At 44.7% G+C, this 9,268-nt stretch overlaps 1 protein-coding gene across 1 annotated transcript; it reads left to right on the top strand.

Annotated features, from left to right (window-relative positions):
* Positions 1 to 226: 226 nt before the first annotated feature.
* IKZF5 (IKAROS family zinc finger 5 (Pegasus)) lies at positions 227 to 6,467 on the top strand. The gene is made up of 3 exons (XM_010141927.1): positions 227 to 391; positions 655 to 837; positions 5,524 to 6,467. Exons 1-3 carry the CDS (start codon positions 259 to 261, stop codon positions 6,465 to 6,467), a joined length of 1,260 nt encoding a protein of 419 aa, XP_010140229.1. The 5' UTR covers positions 227 to 258.
* Positions 6,468 to 9,268: the final 2,801 nt, after the last annotated feature.

Raw genomic sequence — 9,268 nt, 5'->3', positions numbered from 1 at the left:
CTTATGTTACTGTTGCTGCAAATGCTTTCCCCGGTTACATGTATTTGGTGATCTTTAATGAGTTAAAAAGTTTAAAAATAATATTCTTATGGTTGTCAATTTGTGCATTGAGTCACACTGTATGATAAAAGTAATCTTTCACTTAAAAAAACCCCAAACCAAGCTTGTTTTTATGAACGCATTCAGGTGCAGTGATGCTTGCGCTCTGGAAACATTTCTCCTTCTAGGAACAAGAGGTTGTAAGTGCAGAGAGTGAATATGGGTGAGAAGAAGCCGGAACCTTTGGACTTCGTGAAAGATTTTCAGGAGTATCTCACACAGCAGACTCACCATGTAAATATGATTTCTGGATCGGTTAGTGGAGACAAGGAAGCGGAGCCCCTTCAGGGAGGTGAGCTCATTTCAGGCTATCGAATTGGATTTTTGGGGAATGACTGCGCCGTTTACATGCCAGATAATGATGCAGCAGTTGTGTGGAAGCATTTCTGGTAGTCATTTTCACATCACAAGAGACACGTACAAACCCTTGTTTTAATCAGGGAATGTTTTTAAAGACCAAGGGCAAAGAAGCCAAAGGTATTTGGCATGTTCTCACAGCACGATAGCTAACGTCCCACTGATTCTTGAGCGACGCCTCTGTTGTGTGGTTCACAGCTGGGACAGAAGGTGACCAGAACGGGCTGGATCATCCCTCTGTTGAAGTTTCGCTGGATGAAAACTCAGGAATGTTAGTGGATGGCTTTGAGAGGACATTTGACGGGAAGTTAAAGTGTCGATACTGCAACTACGCCAGCAAAGGAACCGCGCGGCTCATCGAGCACATCAGGATTCATACAGGTACGGAATACTCTGCGGGCCTGGGCTGTGAGGTGGCCTGGAACTAACTCGGCATGACGATTTGCATGTGAGGAGTTACCGTCTTCAGGCAGTGGGATAGCACTTAGAGTTACTGCACAATTAGAACTGGTTTGGTTTTTTTAATAGACTCGTTTTCTAAAGGTGAACCATGCACCTATTTAAATTATGCAAATTCCTGCCTACAGTTATTATTGCCGACAACTGAATTTGAAGTGACTGTATATGGGGGTGAAGTTCAACATGAAAGCATCGGGGTGAACTGAAGGGCCCTACACGTTCCATTCATTTTTTTCTTGCTAATCAGAAAAATGAAAAAAGTACACGCTGCCACGTGGAGATTTATAGGGGCTTTCCCTCCTCTGTTGTTTAGCTGTGAAAATACTCCTGTTCTGCAAAACTTTCTAGATGTGGAAGTACAAACCATAATAAGAATAAAGTTTTCTCCTCGGTAGAATATTCGAATGTGAGGGCATATCATCAAACGTGTGATTAATAATGAAAAGAAACGTTACTTACTGCGGCTTGTTCAAGAGCATTTGGGTTTATAAAGCTGAAAAGCAAAACTCTCAGTGAAGGTTAGAATATGCCAGACTGCGTAGAATTCAGCTCCGACTTCTTGGCAAGTGAGAGAAAACAAATGAAAGGTCCTTGTGGAGTCTGACTTTGGTGTCTCCTGAATATATTACATCAATACAGGAGACTTTATGGGTGTTAACCAGAGTAATAAAAAAAAAGAGTGCATTCTGGAAAGAACGGAAGTTTTTACAGGTTTCCAGTCTGGTGTGGACCATCCCAAATATACCCAAATCACCCCCAGGATGTAGTTTGGGGAAGTCAGTGCCCCTTGCACTGGCCCTGCAGTGTTGGCTCGTTTCAACAAGGCGTAATGGGGCAGAAAATGTCAACCAACAAGAAATCAGAGTAGTGAGGTTCAGACTCTGAAGATGTTGTGAATTCTTCTCCTGTGCTACCGTGAGCTACCTCTGAGTGTAGCCGTTGCTGCTTCCAGATTCATGGTGGCAGTGCTGTGTGGTTCCAGTAGTGGGCTTTCCCTGCATTTGACACGGCGTCGATGCCAGGGCTTGCTGCAGATCTGCAGAGCAGCCGTGTGCTTGGGAGCATTTGTTTGTGTCCAGTTTTGCTTAAAGCAGTTACAATTTCACCTACCATTTGCCTCATACAGCATGTGGACAGCGAGAGATTTCGAACAGCCTTTCTTTTTCTGCCCTTGTGAAATGAGGGTCATTTAGTGGGAGAAGTGGTCCTGCAGACATAGGCAGTTCACTTGTAAATGGTACTTAAAGATGACAAAGTAGCATCGACTTTAAAATTTCATGTCTTTCCAGTAGCATGTAGCTATTGCCATCTAAAAATTTGCATCCCCAGTCCCACAGCTCCTCCTGGCCCGTTGTCAGTGTGAGCAGATGGACTGCTAGAGCTGTGAGGGGAGACATAAATCGCTGGTAGAAGATGTTGGTGTTGTCTGTTTGCTGATTCCTGAGGTGTTTCTGATGGCTTTGGTGTGCATGGGGTTTCTGAAACAGAATCACTGAAATAGTGTGGTATTACGTAATATTAAATGTCATAAATTTTAACCATAGTATCAAGATGTGGGTGTTGGTGTAGTGTCAGCATTCCTTCGCTTACTTTGGGAAGCTGCCTACTGCTTTTTATACTCTCAGATCTTAGGTTAACAGTTCTTTTGTGGTTTCAGAATGCTTTCTGACCCTGCTGCTACTTCAGGGAGTAGAGGTCACTAAGGGGCTAGAGGTAGGAACAATTCCTGCTACAGATTATGACCATTTCAGCAGAGTTGGACAAAATACAAAAGTAAGAAATACTCCAGCCAAGAACTGGGATGCTGAGAAATGTCCTCAAAAATCTCTGCCCCAGTGTTCGTTACTCAGTGGCAAACATTCTGTGAGCTGCACAAATCTGTTTCTTGGGGCAAAGCGTAATACTTGGGGTCTGCGCCTTGCCTGACATTTTGAGTTGTTCCTCATGCTCGAGATAGGTGATACAGGCGATTTTGTCATCATTACAGAGAAGGGTGGAGCTCTGTGTGCAGGATGATGATTGTCTCAGGTATTCCTGTTGTCAGAGGGTATTTGCGTGACCCATTTGATCAGAGAAACTTTCACAAAAGTGCTAGGAAAAGGTAGCCACATGTCACTCTACTGCAAAGTCACACAGTCTTGAGTTGTTTCTGTTTGAGAGAGGGAGGCAGGGGCTGTCAGCCTGCTGTCTGTCAAAGAGCTTCAGTTTGGGGACACCTTCACGCAGCTTTATAGCCAGATTCCTGGATCAGACACGTCTGAGGCCTGTTGGAATACCAGTAAGTGTAGCAATGTGTTCTGTGTCTTACTGCTCTTACAACTACCTGACACGAGGTTGTAGAGAGCTGGGGGTTGTCTCTTCTCCCATGTGACAAGTGACAGGATGAGAGGAAATGGTCTTAAGTTGCACGAGAGGAGATCTAGGTTAGACACCAGGAAAAACCTCTTTACAGAGAGGGTTGTCCAGCATTTGCCCAGGCTGCCCAGGGCAGTGGTGGGGTCCCCATCCCTGGAGGGGTTTCCCAGCCGTGTGGAGGTGGTGCTGAGGGACAGGGGTCAGTGGGGACCTGGCAGTGCTAGGGAACGGGGGGACTCGATGGTCTTAAAGGTCTCTTCCAATCAGGTGATTCTGTGGTTCTGTGGACAAGAATCTCAAGCCGCCAGAGGCCTTTTTGTTTTCTCTGTATAGCTTCCCCTTTTATCTTATACAATATATTTAATATCCTTGATTTTACTACGGCGCTGCACGGTGTCCTGATGGCAGTGACATTTTGCCATTACCTTAAGGGCTCGTCAGAAAGCTCCGCTTTGTTTCTTTGTGCAGAGGCAGGGCACTGCAGATCAAGGAAGGGCAAGGAGATAAAAGACGTGAGTGTTGTTGCTCAGAAGCGTGGCAAAGGGCCAGGAGCTGGATTACATGGACAGGGAAGGCTCCGAGTGACTGAACAGCCGTAGAATAGGGAAGTGATAGCAGACTGGTAGCCTCAGAGCAGCGTAAGTGAACAGGTGATGCACCCTGGAGAACATGCCAGCACAGCACGGTATCTGCCAAAGTAATTATGACCCAGGCATGATCATGCAACCATTATTAAGGGCAACTTACTGCAGAATTAACTCGTGCTGAGTCTGACAGCAGCGTAATTCGTAGTTCACCGGCTGTGTTCTATTAAGGGCATGCAACATGGGATGTGAGTCTTTATGTAACCAGTTTGGAATGAAACAGGCCCGTTCAGATGGACAGATTGTTTGTGAATACAGGGAGCTTGCATTGTTTTACTAAATCTCCAGATCTTTACATATAAACATCTGAATATATACATATGCTCAGGGAGAAGTCAAGGTTTCGGTTGGTGCAGGTAAGGTACGTGGAGGTAGCACAAAAATGGCTTTCTTTCCTCTTGAAAAGTCAGTGATGTAGGGGAAAAAAAAATCTGTTCACTATCGCAGGCTGTGATTGCAAGCTGTGGGATTCTTGGCATGGGAGGGGCTTTCTGGGTCAGTCATCTGCCACCCTGCAGGGCCTGTACAATGCTCACAGTGTAATAGTGGTCCTCGCTGCATTCAGTCTCTGCCTTTCACAGGATGTGGTAGATGGATTTTGAAAAGCCTCAAAACAGACGTATTGGCCTGTATTCAAAACGGTAGGAAGTGCTTCAAAGAAAGGTAACTGCTGAAGAGAAGGAGCCCTCTCACAGGTTTTTTGGAGTTTGTCATACCATGTGGCAAAAGAATCAGTTGTCCAACAGGGCTGTAGAACTTGCCCTGGCATCTTACATGGGAAGATAGGATGGTGTTCCATTTCAGCACCTAAACATGCCGAATCGAACCTTTAGGCATTTCTAACGTAGCAGAGCTGGATCGAAAAACTCCTAAAAGATCAGTCTGTGAAAAGAGAAGTCACAAAGTGTTATGTTACAAAAGCGTTGGGCTGTGATGGCATTTGAAAGTTTTCCAAGTACTTCTAAAAGAAGTCTTAATGCAAATATCTCTAAATATTGTTAAGCAGAAGAGCAAAGTTGTACCCAGGAGGAAGGAGAATACCTGGTACTGTTACGTCTGGGAGAGCACAGGGATTAGCTGGCTTTTGTTTTCTGAAATAACTCTTTAGCCACAGGGTCCTGTTTCAAAATTTGGTTCTTGAGTGGCTGCGTGTGTACGTGGGTTATTTAGATAGTAGGGACATTTGGAAGATCTCGAAAGGATCAATGTCTACACGCAGTTAGCATTAAGAATAAAGACATTTTGGTGGTGTAGACATTCCTGTAGCCAACGGCGTATGCACTCTGTTGGTGAGGTAGAGCTTGTACCCAGTGAAGAGCACCACAGAAACATCATTGTGTTCAGTCCTTGGTGTCACTGCTGCAGCCCTGGCCGGTTATCTGTTCTGCTGATTCTGGTCACGTTTTTTTCTTATGATTATTATCACTTGGGCGAGGCAGAGATGTCTACACTGACTCCACTCTTCCACCAAACACTCACCCGAACTCCAGACCAGCAGTGGGTTTGGTGCTGTTTGAGGAGCAGCTCCCTGTCAGCTACTTTCTGTTCCACAAAAAGCCTTTTTCAAGCGCTCTGGGGTGCTGTAGTATAATCTGTTTTAATTTTCCAGGTGAGAAGCCGCACAGATGCCATTTGTGTCCCTTCGCGTCAGCTTACGAACGTCACCTGGAAGCTCACATGCGATCGCACACTGGTGAAAAGCCGTACAAATGTGAATTGTGTTCTTTTCGCTGCAGCGACAGGAGCAACTTATCTCACCACCGCAGACGCAAACATAAAATGGTGCCTATCAAGGGTACAAGGTCTTCCCTAAGCAGCAAGAAAATGTGGGGGGTTTTGCAGAAGAAGACCAGCAATTTGGGGTACAGCAGAAGAGCATTGATTAATTTGAGTCCACCTTCCATGGTGGTTCAGAAACCAGACTACCTTAATGATTTCACTCATGAAATCCCAAATATCCAGACTGAAGCGTATGAAAGCATGACAAAAACAACCCAGAGCAGTGGGTTGCCAAGAGATCCACCAGACCTTATGGTAGAAAATCCTCTAAACCAGCTTTCTACGCTGGCCGGACAGCTATCCAGCTTGCCACCCGACAACCAAAATCCAGCTTCTCCTGACGTCGTTTCCTGTCAAGATGAAAAGCCTTTCATGATCCAGCAGCCTGCTGCTCCTGCGGTAGTTTCGGCTGTGTCGGCAAATATTCCTCAAAGCTCATCTCCAACCAGCCCCGATCCTCGGCCTACGCACAATCAGAGGAACTATAGTCCCGTGGCGGGTCCCAGCAGCGATCGCAGCGCCCACACCAGTACTCCCAGCATAAGTAACAGTCAGCCGAGTACCCCTGCACCAACCCTTCCGGTTCAGGACCCTCAGCTTCTGCATCACTGCCAACACTGTGACATGTACTTTGCGGACAACATCCTTTACACTATTCACATGGGATGTCACGGCTTCGAAAACCCTTTCCAGTGCAACATCTGTGGGTGTAAGTGTAAAAACAAGTACGACTTTGCTTGCCATTTTGCCAGAGGCCAGCACAGTCAGCACTGACTGCGGACGTGCTTTCGGTTAGTTTTTTAACATAGGACAGTATATTTTTCATACTCATGGAAGGAAATCTTGCACATTCCCATCAGAAATCTTCACGTTAATCTGTTCGCCATAGGAGGCAAATTTATTTCTGTGTTGTCGTAAAACTTGCCAGGGAAATCTTGTGTAAGAGGTGGTGGGTGGTTTATGTGTATCCTTTCCAGAAAGCCAAGGGAATGCTGTAAGACTCAGAACGCGTTGAGACACTTTGGTTGCTCATTTAAGGTGTTTACACTTAATCCCAGTAAACATCCTACAGATGTAGGAGCGGAACGTGTGTCCTGAAGCACAGGATGCAATTACCAGATTATGGACTAGGCAAGACAGAACATACTAACCACAGAATTACGAAAGGTTAATGCAGTGACATGTATGGTTTCTTTGGAGACGTCCTTAAAAACTTCACTGCTCCAAACTGGGAAAACAAACAGGAGCAACTTTCACATACAAATACAGTTGGATTTGAACTTTGCTGTAATCTGATGAAAGTTTTTGCGTAGTATAGCCTGAACTTGTCATGCTAGAGCTCAAACACTAATTTAACTATTAATTTTAAAACTCATCACAACCCTAGAAGATAAGAGGTTGTTGTGAGTGAAACACACAGAATAATTTTGGTTGGAGGAGACCTTTAAGATTATCAAGTCTAATGAAAACTCTGGTAGGAAAAAAAGAGATAAAAGCTTGTCGTTTTCTAATTATGCAGAAGAAAAATGAAATATGACACCTTATTTTAAACTACACCCAGCAAAAGCGTACATGAGCAGTCATGATAAAGAGCTCATAGAACTACTATATATTCCGTGAGATTTTTAATTGCCTTAAACTAATTTGTATGGATATTTGAAATTTGCACAGTGAGACTGGCATCTCACCAGTAGAAGTTCTAACAGAAACAAACGGGAGGTTTGCAAGGTAAAGGCAATGTGTCGAGTTTTATCTTGGGCCAAGCCACAGCTGAAGGGTTGCCTGTGCGTGTCTAATGCGTTGTGAACCTCAGTTAACTTGGGAGTCAGTTCGTCTTGTCCCCTGCCGTGGATCTGTGGCCCTTTCGGTGTGCTGGAAATAAAGGGAAGGAGTTCTGGGTTTGTGATTAACAATTGTGGGTGGCAGATGGTAGCTGAGGGCGGACACGACGTCCATGGCACGAGTTTGGAGGTCTTATGGTGTACATCTTCCTTCCAAAGCACCTAGGCTGACAGACAGGCACTTTAGTAGAAACCTAAATGAAACGTCCCAGCAAAACTAATACAAACTCTTCATGCTCTACAGAGGAATTTGTAACCTCTCAGAAAGTGAAAAGCCGTTCCTTCTCTCGTCTTTAGACATGCGCTTTTACCTCAGTTTGTCTTACATGAGGCAAATTAATTTTACTATCAGCAAAATATGGCAGGAAATATATTTTCTTAAAAGCAGGAAGGTTTTATTAATGTTGTGCAAGTCAGAGGTTGGAATCTGAAGAGCAAAAGTTTGGCTTATTCCGGTTTATGTTGTTAGGGAGCCAATGGAAAGACTTAACAATGACTTCAGGGTAAGACCAGCGCAGGAAAAAACTCCCTTCTGAGAATTTTAGCTTTAGAAGGAATTTTGACTGTAAGAAATTAGAAGTTTGGGAACCACGTGTGTCTCCCTGCCTTACTGACTGTTGGATTTTCCACGCTTAAGTAACCAGGTGAAGGAACTGGCTTCTTGGCTGCGCATGTTTTGTAGTGATGAGGTCAGAAAGAGGCCACCGAAGCATTTCCAGTGTTGGGAAGATGAATGATAACACACTATCACTCCTAAAAGTGTTTTTAGTTTCAGGCCTTGTTCAAAGTCCATTTGAGTGGATTTGCAAAGCAGAATGTAATTTCCATTTTTCATAATGACACTCTTTGTAATTCTGTATAACTCTGTGTGCATAAACATCCAGAGTCCTTTATTTTAAGGACTAAAAGTTGACTGAACTGGAATCCAGTTGCACGTTACTGCTCCTGTCCAGGTTTTGTGATACTAGTCAAAGCCTAGTGTAGACGCCGCAGCTCTTTTGATGCCACGTAGGCACCATCTGAAATCTCAGTTTGGCTGAAGTGCGGTAGTAGAACGAGAGGCGTCGCGGTCACAGATCATTACAATTAGGAATTTATAGAGGTCATTCTTGCCTTTCCACTCATGGTGCAAACTTCTATCCCGAGGCTTCAGAAGCTCTAGGGAAGCTTCTGCAACGATGATGTTCCGTGGACCCCCTTCCAGTGCTCAGTGGTGCTGACCACCACAGCCAGGTTCTCCTCAGGCTGCGGCTCCCACCTTTCTCCCTCTTGGTACCAGCTGGAAGACTAACTCCAGCGTGCACAGATCTTTGAGGTTTCACCCTTCCATTCTGTTTACGTGGTTTCTGAGCTGTTGGGACTTTCATTGGTGGTGCCTGTAAACATGAGAGACTTTATTTTAATTGGTGTCGGTTAATGATTTGGCAAATTGGAAAAATGGCTTCTGAACTGATGCCCCTGCGTGAAATCTGGGGTGGGAGAACAGTTGGGTCTCTCATAGAAGTAGCTGGCACCAAGAGGAAGCCTGTGTGATCTTTTTGAAAAGGGGCCCTTGTTTAGGAGGGGATCCTCTGTTGTGGGGCAAACGAATGTTCTTAATAATAGAACTTAGTATGGAAGTGTTGCAGTACTGCCAGCTTAACACCCTTGTTTCTGCTTCAAGGTATCAAAGGAAAAGAAAATTACCTTCAACATTATGAACCTTTGAGTAACGATAAAAATACTTTTCCTCTT

The sequence above is a fragment of the Buceros rhinoceros genome, unplaced genomic scaffold, assembly GCF_000710305.1.
Source record: "Buceros rhinoceros silvestris isolate BGI_N320 unplaced genomic scaffold, ASM71030v1 scaffold13338, whole genome shotgun sequence".
NCBI classification, from domain to species: Eukaryota; Metazoa; Chordata; class Aves; order Bucerotiformes; family Bucerotidae; genus Buceros; species Buceros rhinoceros.
The sequence above is the reverse complement of the archived record's forward strand: the minus strand, read 5'-3'. Positions and strand labels throughout refer to the sequence as shown.

Bases quoted from the DNA above. Each gene is read 5' to 3' on its own strand.
- IKZF5 (XM_010141927.1), top strand. From the start codon at position 259: ATGGGTGAGAAGAAGCCGGAACCTTTGGACTTCGTGAAAGATTTTCAG. The intron at 392-654 runs GTGAGCTCATTT...TGTGGTTCACAG, and splicing joins AGCGGAGCCCCTTCAGGGAG to CTGGGACAGAAGGTGACCAG. The intron at 838-5,523 runs GTACGGAATACT...TTAATTTTCCAG, and splicing joins GCACATCAGGATTCATACAG to GTGAGAAGCCGCACAGATGC.